Here is a 23,536-nt window from a genome sequence, read left to right as displayed (position 1 = left end):
TAACTCACTTTCTCCTCAACTTCCATGCTATAGAAATATGAGGTGTTTCTTATCAAAACTAAGACATAATTCCCTATTCAGGACTGGCTTGAAATTTATATAATTAATAAAAAGGAGATTAAAACACAATTAATGAAAGAACATATTTCATTCACAAGCATTATTCGGTCAGAATTCAGTCATATCTACGTCATATTTTAAAACGACATCAGGGTTATTTAAGAAGTCTCTTCAGAATTTTAATCATGGTTAGATGACGAGGACGACACCTGAGCTAATAGTTTCCTCTCTAAACTGCAGCAGCGTATTTGAAAAATGAAATTTGATTCACATTAATGTACATCATGCCCGCATCTATTTATGGATTGAATCTATTTATGGTACACATTTATTTACGGATTAAACCGCATTTCGAACTCGAAACCTTCATCGTCCCAGGCTAAGATCTTACCACCTAGAACAGTTATTCATGATTTGTCTGCAAAACCATGTCTGTAACCGTCAAATTTTTTTCAAGCTAGTATTTTATCAAATTCTAATCTGAATGATGAATTTCTCTCACTATTCTCTAAAACTCAAACAGTTAATAAAGAAATACAATCTTCACAATGATATATTGATATATCATTTATATATCATCATATATAAGATATTAAATAATTATTTAACTAATATCAGTTAGAGTAATAGTAATAATGGTTAATAAATCATGTGAAAATGTATCTTTAACGATCTCTTAATTGAAATCTAATATATCTCATAATACACAATGTATTATTCAAAATAAAGGGTTAAAAATATTATACTGAAATCAAAACATGTCATATTCTAATTTTACGTTGAACAATCAAACGCAAAGACCGAAATAAATAAAATCTAAATTCGAGTAATTTTCTAATAGTTAAAAGCTCTTACTTAAAAGAAATAAATATTATTAAGAAATCTTCATTATGAATTTTCTTTACTTGAATTCCTTTATGAATTTTCTTTATTTTGCATCGTAAAGGGAAAAGGTGAAAGCCAATGATTTTTAATTTGGCTTGCTAAAAAAACTTCTCATCGCATAGTTTATATTCTGAAAAAGAACTCTGGCTTATAATGAAAGAAATCCGAGATAAACCTTTTTTTACGGATTGCTGCGATTCTGGAGATTTGACGGAAAGAAAAACAAAAATTAAAAGTATTTTGTGCCGGAAATAAATTTATTGAAATAATTAAATTAATAATTTAAATATATGCAGTTCAGTAAAAAAGGGAATAATTGTAATTATATTATAAATTCCATAGTCAACAGTTATTCTAGTTAATAGTGCATGATAAGCTATCAGTTACTAAGTCAACGATCAGCTTCATCATATGTGCTCATATTCATTTTAAAGCAAAGGATTCTATAAAATTTACAATGCCCATTTGATTTTCACAGATTATCTTTGCTGTTATTTGAAACAATATTCTATTAGAATGATTAATTTATTTTTAAATATATTTAAATACTGTTTATGAGTATTTAAACGGGCGTAATGATACAACGTTGTACTTTTCATGTACTGTGAAATGAGGTTTAAATTGACTTTAGCAACTATGAGGCTGACAATAAATATTATTATACCTAATATGAAATTAGAAAAAGCAGAAAATTAAGAAAATAGTTAATTGCTGAGTTCTACAAAAATAATTTCAAACTTCAAATTATGCTTATAATTTATAAATTATATTGACCTGTTGAATGTATTTTCTTTTCTAATTGGATTCTACATTTTATTTAAGATATTTATGCCTTTTTATGAATATAAAACCGCAAAGGATTATAAAATATTTAAGCATGGAATTGAATTAAATACCATATTAACTTTGAGAATATTCTACACTTCGAAGCAAACTTATTTTTTATTTTAATAAATCAAAAAATCAATAAATTTTGGCGATAATTTCCAGTAATTTTATCTCACAAAAAGATGTTTTTCCACTATCTTAAATTTTTAAAAAAAGCATTTGAATACAAAATAAAAATATTTGAATAAAAAAATTTGTAAGTAATATGCTTAAAAAAATTTTTTTAAAAAGGTGAAAATTTTTCATCGTTTTTTTGATCGACCACAAATTTTCTTGCTAGGACATCATGGAAATTAGGAAATTATTCACTTGGGATTAATGAGAACTCAAAATCTGGATGTATTTATTTAAAAATAACAATTAAGAAATAAAAACAGACGTTAATTTGGACTTCCACATTCTAAACTAATTTCAATTTAAAAAAATCCCTTTAATAATTGTTATTTACTTAATTTTACATTTGAGTAAACAATAATCAATTAGAATTATATATTTTAGCATAATATTAAAAGAAATCTCAAAATACTAAACGGAAATTAAAATTACTGACAAATATGAATTAATAACTTTTCTGTTAATTATTTTTCTCTGTATAAAATAGCAGTATATAGTGTAAAAAAAGAAGAAAAATCTCGATTGTTTAGAATAAAAGGGAAATCATAGATAACAAAAATTCTAGATAAAACAATATATATACAAAGTTGAAAGAATAAGAACAATATTTAAAAAGTTGGCACTTACCTGATTTATTACTAATTGAAATTAGATAATAAAATCGTCTGCTTTTTTTTTCTTTTTAGTAACTTTTCCATCTAATGAAGCGATGTAGATTTCTCAGGAATAAGCTCTTGACAGAGTTACTGTCTTTTAGGCGTTCTAAGTAATCAAAAATCATTCCAATGTTGAATTTGGTTTATTTTGCACGAAAAAATAAATAGATTCAATATCGGAGATCGTCATTTTTTAAATAGTCATTGTCATTTTTAGTCATGGTAATCATTCGCCATTTTATAAATGAAGGAATTAAAAAAATGGTAGTTTTTAAGCTTTTGAAAACGCACTCTCAAATAATCGCGTATGTAATGTATTAAAATTCTGATATTCAAGACTCGTGTCATATACATCAATATATTCGATGATATTCCAGACACTTTGATGCTATTGATTTCTAACGTTGATAATGAACAATGTTATGACTAAAAGCTAATAAGTAAACTTGTGGTGCAAATTCCGAAACTCTGCAAAGCCTGAGAAACTGAGACACATTACCTCGTTTAGCAAGAATTCTCCCTGTCACACCCTTGAATTTTCTGTCTGGAAAAAGCAAAAAGCTGTCAAGTTTCTTTGAGGCGAGAGACATTTTTCATAGAATCGCGCTTATTCTCACATTATTTTATTTCAGAGAAAGTGGGAAAGACGCTGGACCATGAAATAGCTGAGTCGATGATGTGACCAGTGGTATCCAGGTCAACGATCACTGCAAGCGAAATAAAGATAGAAGACATGTAACAGACTGACCGGTGTTGCAGTTTTAGAGAAAGGTAAGAGCGGGGTGCTAAAAGATTTTATTATCTTCGAGAAAATGTAAATAATATTCACGAACTGAATTCATTCCCTTTTTATTCGATTAAGTTTTTTGTATCGTGGAAAAATATCATGACTGAGTTTCCATCGCATTGCAAAATCTGTGCTAAAAATAAGATCATAGGTAAGATATAAGTTATTACACACTTTTATTTCGCTTGGCTTCTTTTAAGTTTGTCAAAGAAAAATTTTGTAACAAATTTCTTATTTATTTTTTAATGTATCATGGCTCTGAAATTTTGCTTCTATTCGAGGACATATAATATTTTTAAATGTCAGTTTATTAATTAATTTTAATTAAATTTAAATTCCGTATGAAAGGATCTGGTAATTAATCTGAGAAAAATTCACTGAAAGATTTGAAGATGTTTATAATAATGAATTATGAAAAAATACAAAAAGTTAAATAGTAGAAAATAATAAATTTAATTTTCTTTCTGATTAAACTTATCTATATTTAAATACTAAACAATTGTAAACAATTAATTTATAAAATTTGGAGGTAAATGTAAAATCTTAAAAGCCTATGCCACTGAAACAATAAAATTGTTTAAAATATAAAATTGTTAATTTAAGCAATAAAATTTAATAAAAACTAATTTAAACAAAAAAATTGTTTTAAATATTCATTAAATATTTAAAAAAAATATGATCTAAATGTGATTAAATTTCAAATTATTTAGAGTACATCTAGAACCATTTCACGTTTTAACAACTTTGTTTTGATTTGAATATCTTTGATGAAAGAAATTATTTTCTATATTTTAGTATATTATATAATAATAATGTGTATTTCAAATCTTCTTTGTTTTCAATGATCTTTTCATAGTTATTATTTACTGGCTGTTTTTATCTACTATTTTATTTACTAAAAATATTGATTTTGCATCATTCCACATTTAAAGAAAGTATAAGTACGATTTAGTGTCTTTAATGCATTGTTCATTATTTAATAATTTAATTAATATAACATTAATTAATTTCATTCAAAAGTATAATGTGATTATCCATCCAACTATTTGAAGCTTGTGCTGAACATGAATCCTTATCAAATTCAGTTGCTTGCTCATAATTCATTCTATTTTCAATATTTTGTTATGTGAAAACAAAATAGTAGAAGTAAAGTTAATAAAATAATAAAAGCTTCAATTTACTGAAAAATATGGGTTATCTTGATTAATTAGTTGAAATATAAGACAAGTAAGTAACTACTTACATTTGTTATTGCAATGAAAATATTAAAATCCAGACAATTTTTAAAATTAAATAATTGAATTATTAAAAATTTAAACACTATGAGTTTTTCACTGAATTTTTTAGTAGTTCTAATTACAAAAGACGCGGATTCTTTTTCTATTGGGTATTAAGACTAAAATCTAACAAAAATATTGAAATTAAATGTGGCTGATTAATTGAATAATTAATTTAATATAAGTTTAAATAAATTTGCTCCTGGAAAAGAATAACAGTATAGCAATATGTTCTAAAGCAGTGCAGGCTCAGTATCTATTCAGTATCGAAACTAAAAAAAAATTAACAAAATTTTGAAATTCAGGAACCTTGGTATTTTATTTAATTAATTTGTTAACATAGATTAATTATATCTTGTATTTTTCATTAGCTTAAAAATATAAAAGATAAATAATTTTATTTGTCATTAAAAATTAATTTCTGCTTTTATTTATCGTAAATAGATGAATGAATTGCTGTCATCTTTTTTATTAGTTTATTTGCTGAAAAGTTTAATTTTCAATAACTCTAATTTCTGTTTTAATGAAAGAGCATATACATTTATGCAAATTCTTTTGAATTTACAGTCACGCAAACTTAAACTCCAAACAAAATCCTTATTGTAAGCAATCATTGGAGAATACTTTTATTAAAGAATGAAAAATTAAATCAATAAAATATATTCTTTTACAAACATGATACAACTCAAAAATAGTTTTCCTTTGGAATTCATTAGCTCCCCCGTGAAATACGAATTTGGAAATATTTTCAATAAGTAGCAAATAAAAATAGAAGGAGAATAATAATAAAGAATTTTTTCAAATGTTTTATCAAAAAGAGTTGAAGTTAATTAATAAAAATCGTCTGCGTTTCATGAGCTAATAAATATAACGCATGTACGGTTTCTGAAAAGAACTTACAGTAATTTTTATTATTCTTTTCGCTTTTTAAATTGAATTCTAATTTCATTGAGCAAAATTATCTTTTGGGACGTAACAAAGTATTAATTTGAAATCTAGAAAATGGAGTTCCCTTAAGGATATAGAAGACAATTAGTTGAGCTTTCAAATCAAAGTTAATTTTTCCGTTTCTAAAACATTTTAAAACATACATGATTTTATTTGTATTAAATGTTGTAAATTAACTTTTAAATAAATGCCTGCATTTCAGTATTAAAAAAAATAACTAAAGATTTCATTATTTATTCGGATATAAAAATTGCACAGAACATTTTATTAGACCTAAATACTTTGTTTGTCGGGAAAATCTAGCAACGAAATTAGATAAAATTAATGGAATGTTAAAAAACGGCAAAGCGAAATCTAATTAAAATTTTTATTTAAACTGACTGATGATAAAAATTTTAATGCAGTTGTTATGGTTGATATAAAACAAAGAATAAAAAAAATTAATTAGTTATGATCCTTATTTTTGTTATTTAAAAATGAAATAAACTTATGCTATATTTGAATAACTTTAATATTCTCATACTTGGACATTTATCGTTTATTGTTGATCTTTAAGGAAAATTAGGAATTTTAAAATAATAATCATAAACACAGAATTTATTATTTCTATAAAACCTTCACAATTAAAAATTTTCATTTAAAGATAAAAAAAAATAAAACAAGTTACCATATAATCGGGAATTAATTTAAAACAAAATACTTCCATATTTATTAATATGTCTGTCGGATACACTATCGCTTGTTATTATCATTTTCCAGCATTTTTTTTTCTGTTTTTACAAATTGATATCTATCTAGAACGGTATAATCTTGAATTTTCTTCTTAATAAAATGTATGGCGAAAGTATTCATAAATATTCTGGAAAAATGGCTCTACTTTCATGAAACTTGTAATGGGGGGTTTCTGTAAAGAATTCAAAGAAAGGAATAAGTAGGAAGGACTTAGCCGGTTCGAATGCAATATAGTTTTTGAATAGAACGATTTAATAAAACTAGATCATGAAGCGTCAAAGTTTCTGTGACTGTTAAATTCAACATATGGAATGAATACTGAATGATTGAAATTTTGAAGAATGAAACGAATAAACGATCTCAATCTCTAAACACATAAAAAAAAATAGTTCCTTTATATTCTAATAAGATAAGCGTTCATCCCATATAATGAAACTCAAGTCGATCGTTCATTGACGATATGGGTGTAACTAAGAGTGCCTACACCACCCCGCTCTTAAGCATTCGAAGGAATCGAATGATTGGAACACCGGTACATCACTAGCGGGAACTATGCTTGAGTGAAGGGCATCACCAGCAATGGTTCTTTAAATTCTTTTACTTATAAAGTATTCCTTTGAAAGCGGGCCCATCTCAAATTAATGTGAATATTTTTTAATCCAGTTTCGTCCAGCCTATTTAGCTAAATTTTTATGCGAATTTTCATAATAAAGGGACTGTCATCTTTTGTTGATCTTAGGTAGTATATGAAATAGAAGTCTCACTTAACTTTTACAATTTTCTATAGATTTTCTAGGGTAAATGGGCCCACATTTCTGTTTCGGTAAGAAAGAAAGTCAAGAATACTTTCAGTAATAAATCCGATTACAATGAACAATTGTTGCTCTCGTAATTTTCGCTCTACCGAATTTCAGTTGCCAGAGGATAGAATACTCAATAATTCTTCTCTGATTCAAGTTTCAGTTAAGCAATCCTGTAAGCCAAATAAATCCTTAGTGGGCTTAAATTTCTCTTGTGTATGTTGTGACTTATGGCATTTTACAAGCCGCTGATAGTTATCTGTCAGCGATTTAAGTCGAGTGAGCGTCTCTTGTTTTTTTCAGTAGCGCCAACTTGGACCAAGAGAATGACTTGGCTACTTCATGCGTCACATTCGCTAGCACAACCCCTTTTTATATGGGGGCACATTCACACACCTCATAGATATAACACAGAAAAAAAACAACCATGCCAGTTCTAGACTCGAACCCGGGACGCCCAGATCATGGGGAAGATGCACTATCCCTATGCCAGAATGCCGGCCTAAAATTTTTGAAATATTCACAAACATAATTTCTTATAGATGCAAAATATCAAAACGCTTCCTTGGAAGGGACTTGAAAAATGATGTCTTTTCCTTTATTCCGCAGGTGCACCCAATGCCGACATGCAGGAGTGGGTTCTGGTGCTGACGGTGTTAGGGGTCACCGTAGGGCTCATCTTTATCGCCGTCGTCCTCTGGAAACTCTTGGGAGGCTGGTCGCGTATTCATTCCTGCGTCAAGGGAGACAGGGAAGAAACAGCTCAACTCACAAAGAACGGGCACTTCGGGGCAAACGGATACGTAGTAAGTAAAGAAAGATGAATAAACATTGAAAGAACTATTAACTTAACACGTACTGAAGGAACTCTTTCATGAAAAGTTAGTTTGAAAAATAGTATCTATCAGCTTTCAGTGACTTGTATTAATTTGTTATTTCATCATTTCTATGCTGGCTCTTATTAAAGAAAATTCAACGTAATTTTTTCAATATAAAAATAAGTGCATATTTAAAATGACTTTTATTTGACTTGGAAATGCGAAAACTCTAAAGCTCTGTTCATAGACGATAATATGAGTAAAAATGTAAAAATTACCTATAAGATAAAATCTTGCATCATGGTCACTGAAGGTAACCTCCCTTGTTGCTTAATTCGTCACTTATAGTTTAAATGAAGCAGTAAAAATTAACTTTAAAGAATAAAAGTCTGTCCACATTTCCTAACTAAAGAAACTGATCAATCAGAAAAAAATATCAATCATAATAATTTAGAACTTCTGGTGTGCTGCGTTCCATTTAAAGTTTTCTAGAAAATTTATACAAAGTTTGTATGTAATAGCTTTTTTTTTTTTTTCAAATATATTTTCTTACAAGAATTGCCTTTCGTAAAGATAATTATTTTAAATTGATATATTTTCAAATAGTTGTCTAATAAAAAATTTTCTTCCTGAGAAAATTTTGAAAATATATAAATTATGCTTCAAGATCCATTGGTCTATTTTATCACAATACATTTCAAATTTTAAAAAATCTAAAATGCTGCATGCATTCTTCCTGGTCTAAATATTACATATTATATTTCCCAATTAATTAATATTGTCTAAATGAATATCTAATTAATATTCTAAGTAAATATTCAGTAACCACATGTAATGCTAAAGCATTCTGCTTCTCTCAATATATAATAATACAAACTAGAAAATGTCAATAAATGCTTTAATTTCATATTGTGAACATATTTCACCATCAACTAAAGCAAAAAGGCATCGATATTAAATAACTGAAAATTATATATGATAGAGGCGGAAACCGGTTGATACTCTAATCAATAATTCGAGATTCAGTTATTCTTTTTATTTTTGACTGTAAATGTCTCCGATCTAATGTATAATTCAACTGATTTATGGAAATTTTATACACCTAATCTAAAAATGTCATAAACCAATTAATGGACGATTATTTAACTAGACCATCGAAAAGATATCTAAAACAGAGATAAAAGAAATCCTTATAAAAAGAATGGAAGGTACGATGGAAAACATAGTTAAATTAAATATTCCACTTCGGTTTAATGTCTAAACAAAATGAAGTCAGATGCTTTAGAACTTTTTATATAGGTGTTTTTCGAATAACAACATTTAATGGGAAACCAAAACGAATAACAACCATTTAAAGGGAAAATTATGAATGTGGATTCAATATTAGGGCAGTCGACATCATATCTATTGAAGCCCTAAATATGAAGAAATAGGAGAAAAGAATCTTCCGAAGGATTTCTATGTTCTTGGTATTCTTGATCTTGTCAAAAAAATCAGAATTTGTATTTGAATGTGTAGTTAAAAATACACTAAAACTCGTCTTAAGAAAAAAAATTCTTTTTCTTTCTAACACTATTTGCGCTTTCTGTGATAATCTGAATAGGGATGGTTGCTGATCGATCTATTGATTGGTCCAACCAAGACGTTATTCTTTCTGATTATCGCAATGTTATAGAAAACTAAACATACCAAAATTACAGCTTATATTTTTTCTAAGCATTAATAACTAAAAAAGTCCTGATTATTTATTAAAACTTTAGAGAGGAATTTCCTATTGCCTAGTCAAAAATAGAAAAATGACTTCAGAAGTGAATAACTTTTGATCAAAGTTATTGTGCGGGACCAAATTCTTGTAAGGAGCATAATAACTACTCTAATTTATCATACATAGTGCTATGAATCAACTTTAAATGAAAAAAAATCCCTCATATATATCACTTTAAAATTTATCTTTTACTCACATTATTTCCAAAATACATCTATAAAATATTTAATTGGGTCATTAATCATTCTCCTACTTACTGCCATAAACAAATTCTTCAGCTTCATGGGGTAAAAAAATTCTGCTACCAATGAGGTTATAATTTTTTTCAGAGCTCTGAATCCGATATTGCGTTGGACCTAAGTGGCAATTACAAGCACTACGACAACGTAGGTAACGACTTGAAACTTGTGACTGGCGTCGAGAGTAAAGAGACCAACAACCACATCATCTCATCGCCCTCGCCAACTACCAAAGCCAACGGCAACGCTCTCCAGTTGGACACCGTCGACGAGAACGACCAGGAAGACACCCTATGTGAGTGGTCACTGAATTCGTGCACAAGTTCTTTATTTTAAAAACTCATATCATTTATTTATATTGCAAGTATTAATACATTTTTCAATTCTTTTAAAGTAAGAATCTTTAATGTAGATAGGTCATATAGCATTTAAAGACGGATTTTTGTTGCTGAAAGAAATTGCGCCGATCTTTGCTCTCTTGAAATGTCCCACATCTTTGGTCATATCCTTATCGATTACTAAATTTGGACTATTGAAGATTTCGCTATTTTAACGCCACTTCAATCAATTTCATAAAATGTCTCTAAATTGTCACTTTAGCAGTTTCGAAAGAGCGATTCAAAAATTAAGAGAGATTAAAAATCATTTATTCTCAAACGAATGGAGATAGAGTGATACTGTATGCACAAAAACAATGGAAAATAACTTTCTGTTGCTATTATTTGAAACAAAATTAATTGGCAGAACAGAGGACAATTTAAACCATCCGATGGTTCTGAAATTATAGAAGCAATGCAGCAAGTAGAAAGATTTCCGATTATAAGAAAAATTGGCTTGTATCGTCCTCTTTTAGGAATTCTGATATTAGGTAAGAAGCCAAATTTTTAGAAGCATTAAGCATCATTTCTGAAAATGTGGCAGAAAAGAAGAGAGATAGAGATTTTTGAAGCAGTGAATAAGAATGGTTCTTTATCTAAAATGTGTGTTTCTGAAAGGAAAAACAAATATAAACCCTTGAATGGATCCAAGCCATTATCCATTCTTTATCAAATGTAATGTAACGCATTGTTTCCTTAGTGGTAGAATTTTCTGGTAGCCTATAATGTAAACCGTATTACTAATAAATTCTTTTGAAATTAGTCTTGAATGTCAACCTCTTTTTAAAAATCTGGTTTTATATCCATCTATTTTGTATCAGCGGCCTCTATTATCATTCGTTTCGAATTACTGATTTTTAGAGTTGAATGGTTCATTTTTAATCACTTCGCACTTTTATATAAATTTAATTCTTATGTGATTTATTTTCACTCACTTTGACTTTGAACATTTGTTTCTTCTTTTGGGTTTATTTCTCATTTAAATGCACCAGATATGTATAGCTAGTGAGAATCGATTGTCATTCAGCAATCCTTGCCCAATCGAACTAAATTTACAGAGAACATTATTCGTTTTGTTATTGATTGCATTGATTATATTATTATTAATTGTTTTCTATTCCAGTTTTAGAGAAGTCGAATACACCTACCCTGAAACGAGCTATCTCCTGTGATAGTATCATGTCGAACTCATCAGTAGCAGCCGAAGCCCTTGAATCACCTCATCACTGCGGAGAACTAGAACTAGGACTAGAATATGACACGTGAGTATGCAATTTCAACTCCTGTCTGTCTAGCCTTTCCAGAATGAACCATTGGTTGTATTATACCCTTTGCTTTTTACGAACTTATACAATAAGGCGAGTTTTCGACTTAGTTTCGTCATAAAATAAAAATACTCAGCTATGTCTGTTTAAAATGTGTTTTTTAACTCCTCGTTGGAATTTGCCCAAAATTTGATTCCAACCCACAATTTAGGTGCAATGAACAGATATCAAATGTCATTCGTCTGTGTCGTTTCGTTCTTGAGTTAGCAGAAATGAAATAAGATAACAGATTGACAACAAAATCTATTTTTCAACGTATTTAATTTAAAATTTGATAAAGATATGAAATTTTGGAGTTAAAACTACGTATTAAGTTTCATTAATATGATTCGTTGCTTTTCTGATTTAAATGTATTTACGTTCAAATGGATTCACTGGTACTTCTCTTTGGCATATTTTTTGCGAAATTGCATACATATCTGCAATTTTATGAATGAAAGGGAATATACTAAATATTATCCATCTAGTTTGTTCCGTGTTTTGAGATAAAACATATTAATCTCAAAAATGCAGAGTAGAAACTTTTTGTGGAATGGAGGTTTACAAGGCTGGCCAAAATTCTAACTATCGAATTTTTGGAGAGAATTTTAATAATTTCTCTTACTACACACGAGAGAAAATAAAAAGCTGTGGTATTTGATTAATCTACAAATTAGTTAAATAGATTATCAATGTAATTGTTTCTCTTGCCAAGCTTTATATGAAAGTAACCAACGGTAATGGTCTTTACAAGGGCCGGGATAGCCTGGTTGGTAGAGCGTCGGATTCGCGTCCCTTAGGTTGCGAGTTCGAACCCCGCCGGCCGAAGATTCCCCGCGTGCTTGGTGGCTGACGCGCGTTAAATCTGTCGTGGTCACAAAGTCCTCCATGTCGAGAGTAATACCACTGGGGGTACTGGATCAGAGGTGATCGTTCTCTGATTCAGGTCTAAATTACGATCTGTGGTTGAGTGAATGAAATGCGTGAATGAAGTCCACCCCGTAAAAAGGGTTGTGACCTGTGTGTAGCTAAGTCGTACTCTTGGTCCCAGATGGCGCTACTATTGAAACAAGAGGCGTTCACCTTGAGGCCTAAATCGGCTGTCTTCGACAGCGGGCTTGTCCATGGCAAGTGCCATTAGAAACAACAACAACAAAAATGTCTGGTGTACTATAATAAACTTACTTACAGATTGTATTCATATAATGTATTCATGATATTGGTAAACAACTAGAAAGAGACTAATAAAGTGTCATCTTTGGTGGATTTTGGGGGGGAGCGCTAAATCTCTTCTAAACACTGGTGTCGGATGGAAATCAAAAAAGAACACAGAACTACAATTGTAATTCTGTGTTCCAAATTCATACATTTAAGTCACAGCATTTTTGCGTTATCGTGTTTACATGCTTGTGAAAGTACAGACCGACGTCAGTCTCTTGGATTTCGTTCCAAATTTGAAGGTTATTTATATTTTGGATATTAAATCTGTGAATCAAATTTTATCTATAGTTCTCTTTGTTTAGTAATTATTATTAATTATATTTGGCAGCCGGATAGGCAGATTTCCTAAAAATTGTTTCGTACACAGTTTGACAGAAATTTACAAATTTGATCTTAATTCCATTTACCAAATGTCAGTCGTCAAGGTCAAAGTGTTTTTGAATTTTTGTGGTCACAGACTGGCCGATATTTTTTTTTAAGTATTTTTAGGAGGCGGGGATGTTGGAAATGAATAGATTTTTCAAATTTCGATCTCTAATTTGCTTGCAGATTGCAATACTTTCTCTTCATTTAATTTTCACGTGCAAAATAAAAAGCAAGGATTTATGATTGCTTTAAAAATCAATTATATTGATTACTTTCTCTTACAACACTTCATGCATGATCAAGTAAAATGCAATGATCTTCGGTTGATTTAGAAACAAATCCATACCGTAAATTAACAGCGCACTCATTTCGCTAATTATTCTCCATACAAGAGAAGGTAAAAAAAGTAATGATATTTTATTGCTCTACAAATCATTTATGAGAATTAATAGAGCAATAATGTCATCTATCATACTTTTCTTCAGAAAGTAAAACGAAGATGACATTCGATTATTCTACAAATAAGTTGTAAGGTTTAATAGTGCAATGGCTTCTTTTATATTTCATACGAGAAAATAAAAAGCGCTTAGCTTCGATTGCTCTACAAATTAATAGTAAATACAAATTACGTCGAATAATTTCATTCACTGTCAGATTGTCTTGTAACAGTACCTACAAAGGAACAATAAAAAAAACATTTTGTTCATTGACATTTTAAAAGCTGGTGCTATATAAACGTGCATCATCTTCTCAAAATAGAAAATATTGCATTTTTATATATGTCGTATGCGTTGAATTGGATTTTGGATTTTTGGGTTTTATTGGAACAAGAGCCATGGTATTGACGATGCTGCGCCAAACTGTATTTATTTTAGGATTAAAAAATATAATTTCATCTATAAAAAAAACAATGTAAAAAATCTAAAAAAATGAAGATTACTTAAATATGGGGATAAAAACGTACTGATTTCAAAAAAGCAAAAAAGATGAGCATGTGATGTTTTATCCAGCAAATGGGAAAATGTGAAGTTGTTAAAATGATATAAAAGTTGAGTACTAAAATTTGGACTTTCATTAAGAATATGGTAAACAGTCATGATGCAATTACATTGAGAGCACATTGGGGCCTCTTCTCCAAAAAGTAGATGGTGATGGGTGAATCTAGTATGACCTACCCGCAAACGGGTTAAAAAAGTGTCTGCTTTTCTATTTGGAAGACATGGCCAAGGTTCAACACGAGGTTTAACACTATGAAATTTGTTTTCTGTTAACAGATCCCATTGAGTCCGCCATTTAGAAAGGTAGAGAAAAGTTATGTGTTTTTTTAATCACTCACAGGGATACTAATATTTGCTGTAGAAGTAGCCGATTTGGCGTCACTATCCGCCTTCTCGTTGCCCCCAATACCTACATGAGAAGACACTCAATATAATAAAATAGTAAATCCACGAGAGGAAAGTCTATTAAATAGATTTAAAATCTTTAAGACCAAAGGATGATTTTTAGAATGAAGATGGGATGATTTTAGAGACTTTATTAATTATTGTAACTGACTTAATGAATCGGTGTAAATTATATATTTCTCTTGTAGACTGTCGGATATTTTTTCTAGGGCAAATAGAACAGCAGTTATCTCCGGTGATAGAAATTTATTCTAAATTTTATTTCCCAAATGAAAAACTCATATTTAGATTGTTAAACTAATTCATTATTCCCATTGTTTGTAATAAGTTTTAATAAACGTAATAAGGAAATCATAAAATTAAACCTTTTTCAATGCTTGGGATATTTTGGAATATTGTATTCATTATTTGAATATTCTTAATAAATTATTTCATTGTTGATAATTTGTTTTCAATTACAGTGAAACTGAAGATTTAATAGTGATAATCAACCGAGCCAGGGACTTAGTGGGACCGATACCCAATTCTGTCGTGGACAGTTACATCAAAGTATTTCTTCTCCCAGACAGATCGACAAACATGCAGACAAGAGTAGGAATTTTATGCTTTCTTTATTCAAAATTTCAATCATATGTTTAATTAAACAAAATTTTAAAATTTTCTCTCATTAACAAAATATATAGTTGTACAAAAACTATTTTATTGCCATTTTAAAATTTTTAAATTAAGCCCTTCAGTGATGCAAATTTTATTTCTGTAATATTTTTTCTCTAATTTTTACATATTTTTAAAAATAATTATGGGGATACTCTACAACTAAGCTTTTTATTGTTTTACTTACTAAGCTTATATTATCATTAAATTATAATATATATATTAGTGCACTTTATCACTGATGTGGAATTAAGAACACATTTTAAAACTAAAATTAAGAGAAATGAATCAAGATTATGATGAAATAATATAGGAAATCAAGATAATTAATCGAGTACATTATGCTATGCCTGCTATAATTTTCACTAAGAGTTTGAATTTCTTAATAATTATTTATGTACATTTCAGTTTTATTACAACAATATTATACAAAAAAATCAATTTAATATGCTTAGTAATATATGTGGCATTTTTACAGCCGATTATCTAAGCATATATTTATGAATTCTCTAAGATTAAATACAGAGCTTATTTTTATAAGCATAATTAGAATTTCATATTTAAAAAATATTTTCCCATTCTTTTTCATCTTTTATGATTTATATCTAGAAATAGAATAGTTTAATAATCAATGTATAATTTAGTCATGGACATATTAATTCAGAATTGTAAGTATATAGGACTGAGAAAAACACTAAACATTATCTTAAACTCAAAAGCATCATTGTTTTATTTAATGCATGAAACTTGGATTGTTTGTGATTTAAAATATAAGAATCATACTGAGCAAAAGTAATAGCTATACTTGTTTAAAGTAAAATTAAGATAAATTTTGAAACAATCGAAAGAATTGCGAAAAGGATCAAATAATGATTGTTCGAAAGATATCTAAAATAAAAGCATTATAAAAACAAAGTTGTGTTTAAATCCTAGAGCATAATCTTAGACATTTTAAAAACAAACTCAGTTTAATGAGTCATTTACTATTGTACGTAGATTAAAATCTTAAGTAAAAAGAAAATTGCACATTTTAATCAGGAGTTTCTTTCATTTCACCTTCTTGTGTCCTTTATTTGCCCTTTTCTTAATTGCTTACAACAGAGATGTAGAAAGATTATGGTCACTTTTGTTTTCTCTATGATAATTTTAATAGAATTATTTGCTCATATAGAATTGCTCGAATAAATTTACAATGGTTAAATGCGAGAGTAATTTAGTCTCGAGGTTTTTACAATATGAATAAAAAGGAAAAGGTGTTACTTAAAAGTAACTCCTGCATTACTTACTTACTTAACTTTTCTCGAGACTTTTACAACATGAATAAAAAGAAAAAGAAGTTACTTAAAAGTAACTGGTGCATTTTGTGAACTTTAGTTCACTAACTAATGCACTTAAAAATGGATGCAGTGAATTAAAAAATAATTTAGTTCCAAAGACTTAACAATCTCACTAAACAGCAACTTTTGAATCTCAGAATGGCGTTATAATCAATAATCCTTAACCTTAAAACCCAAACTGCGTTCGTCGGCTGTCTATATTAAAGATTACTAGACATAAATCTACCAATAATAAGCATATAAATAAACTTACAATTGTATTCTTGTTTTTTTTTAGATCCAGAGAAAAAGCAACAACCCAGTCTTCAAAGAGCGATTTCTGTTCGGTGTGGACGAGGCAGACGTACCACACCGCTCTCTGCTCTGTACCGTCTTCACTTGTGATAAGTACACCAACTCCATGCTCGGAGAGTGTGAGGTCAAATTGTCCGATGTGGACCTCGCACAGCCTTACATGGGGTGGTTCCCCATTGTCGATTCCAATCAGGTACGCTTCCCTTTTACTTCAAAATCCAACCTTTTGTAAATGACTCTCAAAATGAGTGAGAAACCACATCAATTATTCTGTCTTTAGAATATTTCTTCCTATTATGTTTGATGATGCACTCCTTTGTATAATACCACAAACTAACGAGAAATCAAATTTGTCTGTGTTAAAGCAGAATGAAATAATGATATTTCTTGACTTTACACATCAATTTTTGACGATATGTACCATAAATTAATGAGATATAAAGTTTGTTTGTTCTAATAAGGGAATGATATGATGATTTTTTTTACATTGTATATCAATTTTTGATGATGCCATCTTTTATAAATAGACACCATAAACCATTGGCCATACCAATTACAATAACAATAAAACTTTGTTGTTACTCTCGCCATTAAAAAAAAGAATTCCAAATTTCAAGACAAATGATTGGTTAGTATAATAATAAGTGCAGTTAGTTTTAATAATAAAGTGATAAAGTGATTTAATAATAAAGTGAAAGTTATTAATCGATCTGTCTAATTGACTAGTTATTATTGAAACTAACCGATTTATCACATTAATTACAAGATAATGCCACATTAAGTACCAGAATTATGCATAGATAAGCTGCATTTTTTGTTTTATGTTCAATTTTTTTGTCACCCGCTTGCATGACAATAGCATCAAACAGTATAAATTCAATTTATGAGTAATTAAGCTAACAACTTGTGAATCGCGAAGGAGTTCTACCATACGTTAGGGAAGGATCTGTATTTAATGTAATTTTCTATAAATGCAAACGTCGGTTACTTATGAAATATTTTCTGATATTATTATTAATTGGAGACTTATGATTTTTATTGAGAGTATTCGTTTCGAGAACAATTGTTGTTGTTGTTTTCTCATGGATTTGTTGTATTGCATGAATTATTTCCTATCTCATTACTATTAATTTTTGTAATCATTCACACAATGTATTTATGAGAGTATATAAACAGCTTAAAATATCATTATTTTCATCACCAAGGTTGCTTGCTAACTGTGGTTACAAGGTTGCTATGCAACAATTTAGGCTGAGATTTTCTGAACTTTGAAGTTAGGGATTGAAATAACTTTTTTTTATCAATTCATTCCTTTATTATCGAATTCACTAATACAAAAGAAGTGTAATATAAATTCAAACCCGCAGTTACAATTCACAATACTATAAATTAAGCAATTAATAAAGAGCACAAAATAGAATTTAAATTATCATAGATTGGAATTCAGAAAACAATATTATTTAGAATTAATAAATTGTATAGAATCTGAAAATTTTAAAACTTATAGCAAAAAAAAATCGTTTTGCAAGTTACCGTCCAATTACGATTCAAACATCCAAAGAGATGTATAAAATACAATACAGAAAATAATTTTCCCCCAAATTTCTGAAATGCAATACTATAAATTGAACCTAAACGTTATTTTAAAATAACACATGTTGAAAGTTATATAATTAACAGAATAACCAACAAATGAGAACCAATCAACCAGGAAACCAACGTCCATTTCAATATATAAAAGAACTGGAAGAAACAATTGTTGGTTACCTGTTAAGGTGCTGGAAACGGAATACGAGTTGCTCATCGTTTCTTTGCTGAATATAAATGTTCTGATTGTTTTAAATTATGGTTTCATTTCATATTCAAAGATTACTAATCTATTTTTTATGTCGGCAATGAAGATCCAAATTCTTAAAAGGATTATGCATTTGACCATGTTATGATGTTTTATAGGTTCATATCTGAGAAATTGAGTCTCGATTACAGGAATATAAATTTTGTAGAAAAAAAATTGTAATAAATCATGTATATACTTCATATAAATGCTACACTATCTTTTCCATTTTTAATGTAAAATCAGCATAGAGAGCGAAAACATTCATGAAAGTACAAGACTGAAAAAGTCTTTTAAAAAAAGTTTCTAAAAAATATTTATATAGCAAAATAAATTATTAAAACACAATAATCTTGCTAGATTTCACAAATTTCTTTTAGCGGTACGTAACTTTGAAAAAAAAACGTGATTACAGAAATAACCTTTAATTTATTTATATTGAATGTTAATCTGATCATGCATTTCTCATTCTTCAATTACAATCTGAAAATTTGAAGAAATCTTAAGTAATAAAAACAACCTTGTTTTCATTAAATTCTTGAAAAACAAATCATATCTAATTTCTAAGTTATTATAATGAGAAATATTTTAAATATTGATGAATGAATTTAAAATCAGCAATGAAACTCAATTTTTGTATGTTGACCAGGGCCCAGCTGAACTGGGTGATATCATGTTCTCATTGAGCTATCTGCCGACTGCCGAAAGGCTGACAGTGGTCATCGTGAAAGGGAGAAATTTGCGATGGGAAAAGTCAGCCAATTCCGCTGGTACGTATTTATCATCATCATCATTAAACGTACCATCAAAAAGCGTGACGTCAAAAGAGCCTACAATTAAACAAAACGCTTCTATTAAAAATCGTCTTATTTATTAAAATTAATTTATAAATATTTCTCGATTAATGATTTTAAAATCTGATTTGCGACTAGATAGAAGCATATAAGTATCAATACGTAAAATGATATCTCAATTTAGAATCCAGAATAATTTTGATTTGTATAGCAAACTACATAACTAAGTTTTTTTTTTGTTTTGTTTTTTTATGTTAATATAATAAAATTTTAAAATAAGATTGTATTTATTATTGGAGATCTTTCATAGATTGATCAAACTTTAAATCTCTCGTACTTACTTAAAATAGCTGAAAAAAGTTGTATATTTCTTATATAACAGAAATCAGCCATTAGGATTCATGCAAAGAATGTAAAAACTTATGATACAGATTGCAACTATAAATCTACATTTTTTTATTGTAAATATCATTTTTAGCTTCAATAACAAAGGCAAACTGTTGAAGTTTCGATTTGTCTTACAGAATTCAACCCATTCGTTAAAGTATACCTTCTTCAAAATGGGAACAAATTTGCTAAGAAGAAAACGTCAGTGAAGAAAAACGAAAGAGATCCAAATTTTAACGAAGCAATGATTTTTAATGTACCTTCGAATGCCTTACAGGTAAGAGAAGAATTTTATTTCGATATGTATTAATGTGGAAGGCTGCATCATTAAATTTTGAAATAGATCATTTGTTTCTACTTTTCAAAATTAGTGCAATGCAAATTAATGCTTTCAACAAAAATCTAAAATTATTATGAAACAAAGAAGAAATCTTAAAACTATAAAAGCTATTCTCAATATTATTGATTTTCCATACAATAATTCAAATTTAATCAAGCTTTTGAAGTTAATAAATCAAGTTACTATTCAAGATATGTTGCCTTTTTTTTTACGCCATTGCAGAGTAGATTATCCAGAGATGCATCATATCATTATATCTGTTCTCATTAAGTGCGTATTAATTTTTAATCAGTTTCATTTGCTTAAAAGGAATCAAAATTATCTTCGCTTCGCTACATTGACTTGTTACTTAATCCTAACCGCACTTAAATGTCTTTTCAGCACGACATACAGTTAATCCCAAATTTATTATTCATAAATCGGAACTTCACTGAAGACATTTCAGCTCTGTCATTAGTCATTTTTGTCCTTTATCTGTTACCTTTGTATTTCTGTATCCTTTACCTTTGCCCTTTATATGTTATTAGTCTTTAAGGGAGGTATTTTAACAAATTAACGTCATTTTAAATTTCCCTTGTGGATTATCTTAGGAACAGGCGATAGAAACTGTAATGCATACAAGAAAGAAAAGTGCGAAACAATGATTTTTTTTATTTAGATGTCATTTTTACAAAAAATACGGCCGGTGTTCTGGCCTTAAAGTACCACGTCTTCCCCATGATCTGGGCCTCCCGTGTTTAAGTCCTGGTTCGAGCATTGTTGTTCTTTACCCTGTGTTCCATCTGTGAGATGTGTGAAAGAGATCCTCTCTGAAGAGAATGTGTGAGTGCCATCTTCATATGAGTTAGAAGTCAGACTTCTGCCCTCGGGTACTCAGGGGCCTTTACCCTCAGAAAGCTACTGCACAAACTCGGCTTAAATCGCTAACTTCGTCAGCGGGCTTGTCTAAGTGCCATAAGTAACAACAACAAAAATGTGGTTTGTGAATTAATCAATGCTTAATCAATAATGTTTTATCAGTATCAATCAATACTTTATCAATATTATTTTTTTTTATTAACACTCCAAATTACTTTAAAATTTCTCTCATTCTCAGAGTGTTTACAGATATCCTATCGAAGAAGAATTTCAATGATTCTCGAATTCTGTTAAAGTAAAACTACCTTATAAAAGCTCTATGTTATATATGGAGTTACTTGTACTAATAAAAATGTAGAAAAATCATGCTAAATCTAAAGGTACAGAAAAAAACAGATTAAAATTGTGTTTTTTCCTGTCATAATTTTTCCTCACCTTTTATTCATGTGTTTATATAATAGTTTATAGATTATTCAATATATTTTGACATTTTTTTTTATTTTTTTCTCTATAGAATATGCAATTAAGAATCACAGTTGCTGATGCTCAAAGTTCTGGAAAATGTCCAGCTGTTGGTCACGTGTTCGTCGGTCCTTACTGCAAAGGAAAGTCCCTCTCCCACTGGAACCAAATGATGTCTTCCTTACGAAAGCCTGTTGCCATGTGGCATCCGCTACGGAAAATGCCTGAATTCTGAAAAATAAACATTGAACAGCAAGTGTTCTATTCATCACTTGAAAACATTACACATGATTAGAAAGTTTATCATTCTTAGCTAGGCACCATAGATATTATACTGTGCTTAAGCTTAGCTTGCATGGCAACAAAAGTAAACAGATCGACTTAAGACGATCCTATGACTGTGTTTAAACGTCACATAAGAAGTTTAGGTTTTGAAACGACGCCGACAACTACTATTTTTGCTTTTGTTCAAACGATATAAAAAAAAGCAAGAGGCAAGAAACGGAGGAAGCATTTTTGGAAACATTTGAATTCGATTTGTATGATATAGGAAATATCCTGAAATAATAAAGTTGCCCCAAATTAAAAAGGGATTATTCAAAACCATAGTAATTTTCTGATTTTCAGTCAATTTTTGCATGTGATGTTTTATAATCTTGATTGCTATCGCAATGAGAATTTCCTAAATAAGCAATAGAATGCAAATTTTGGTAAATTGCATAGTTTCTGGAAAAAAATATTGTTGACATTACATTCCTTGATACAAGCAGAATTATATTTTCTGAAACAATCAATAGAAATAATTATTTCATAGATATGAACAATTTGTTCATTATTTGAAACTTACAGTTCTTTTTCTAAAATAAGCCTTTCATCGCTATGCAAACACCATAGACCAAACTCTATGTATAAGAAAAGAATAGACAATGTAATGAACTATATATGGAAACATTAATATTTTCTCTTCGATTCTATGTTTGAAACATTTTGAATTTTCGGTGCATTGCATAAATGGTTTATTTTTAGATATTTCTGCGTACAATAAGACGCCATGGATATGAAAAATTGCCATCTTCGTTAAATCTTTTGAATGAAGACAGTTGCATTTATGTGGATTCAGCCCAAATTGAAAAAAAAACTTCACAATTTTGTATACAACCGGATGAATTCTGCTACAGAAGTGCTTTACTGTTTGTGCAACAGTCAGTGTCTTGTTACTTTATACATGTATATATTCTGTGTGAGCTGCGTTACATGTTCTGATATTTTGTCTAATTTACTTCTTGTTGTTAGAACAAATGTGATATATACATTTCTTACACCGCTCTTTCAGATTTTAGGTGCTTTTTCTGTATTATAAACTAGATGTTTGCATTTTCTTAAGGGCTTGTAAATCCTGTAAAGCAGGGCTTCTTAAAAAATGGTGTTGTCCCTAAATGCAGTCTCAATGAAAAATGTTAAGATTAAGAGAATTTTTATGCTACATTCTTCCTTCATGTGTGTCAATACTTAAAACTAAATAGTTTTCACAGAATCATTTGCAACTGAAAGTATTGCAATCGAAATTTGGCTAGCAGATATATTTAAATCAATTTTTTTATGTTATTAATATTTTTTCTTTGATTATGAAGGATCATAAAAGTTTTTACCCCGCGAAGTGTCAACAAAAAAGTTTAAGAAGCCCTGCTAGTAAGATTAAAGGAATCGTTTTTGTTTAACATCTAATTTTGTGGTTTAAAATAGAATTCAATATATAATCAGAAAGTTACTAAAGTGCACGCATTTTCGGATTTTAGGAAGGAAATGAACTATTTGTAAGATGTACGTGTGGGACCACAGTTTGATAAGGGCTCAGTATATGCATAAAACAACAACTGATTTGTTCCATAATGTTTTTTTGGAAAACGCAATAAGTACTTCAAAAGACTGAGTTGAA

General features: G+C 29.1%; 1 protein-coding gene across 2 annotated transcripts in view; it reads left to right on the top strand.

The window, feature by feature from the left end:
- The window catches only part of LOC129962745 (synaptotagmin-12-like), a 43,669-nt gene extending 21,461 nt beyond the window's left edge, over positions 1-22,208 (top strand). For both annotated transcript variants that reach the window (XM_056076728.1, XM_056076729.1), the window contains exons 2-10: positions 3,236-3,374; positions 7,757-7,953; positions 10,060-10,264; positions 11,470-11,608; positions 15,102-15,231; positions 16,909-17,118; positions 19,409-19,529; positions 20,078-20,217; positions 21,653-22,208. In XM_056076728.1, the coding sequence (XP_055932703.1) occupies positions 7,774-7,953; positions 10,060-10,264; positions 11,470-11,608; positions 15,102-15,231; positions 16,909-17,118; positions 19,409-19,529; positions 20,078-20,217; positions 21,653-21,835 (1,308 nt within the window). In that variant the 5' untranslated portion in view covers positions 3,236-3,374; positions 7,757-7,773 and the 3' untranslated portion in view covers positions 21,836-22,208. The remainder of the gene's footprint in view (positions 1-3,235; positions 3,375-7,756; positions 7,954-10,059; positions 10,265-11,469; positions 11,609-15,101; positions 15,232-16,908; positions 17,119-19,408; positions 19,530-20,077; positions 20,218-21,652) is intronic.
- Positions 22,209-23,536: the final 1,328 nt, after the last annotated feature.

This window comes from Argiope bruennichi, chromosome 3 (assembly GCF_947563725.1).
Source record: "Argiope bruennichi chromosome 3, qqArgBrue1.1, whole genome shotgun sequence".
Taxonomy (NCBI): domain Eukaryota; kingdom Metazoa; phylum Arthropoda; class Arachnida; order Araneae; family Araneidae; genus Argiope; species Argiope bruennichi.
This window is presented reverse-complemented; position numbering and strand designations above follow the sequence as displayed.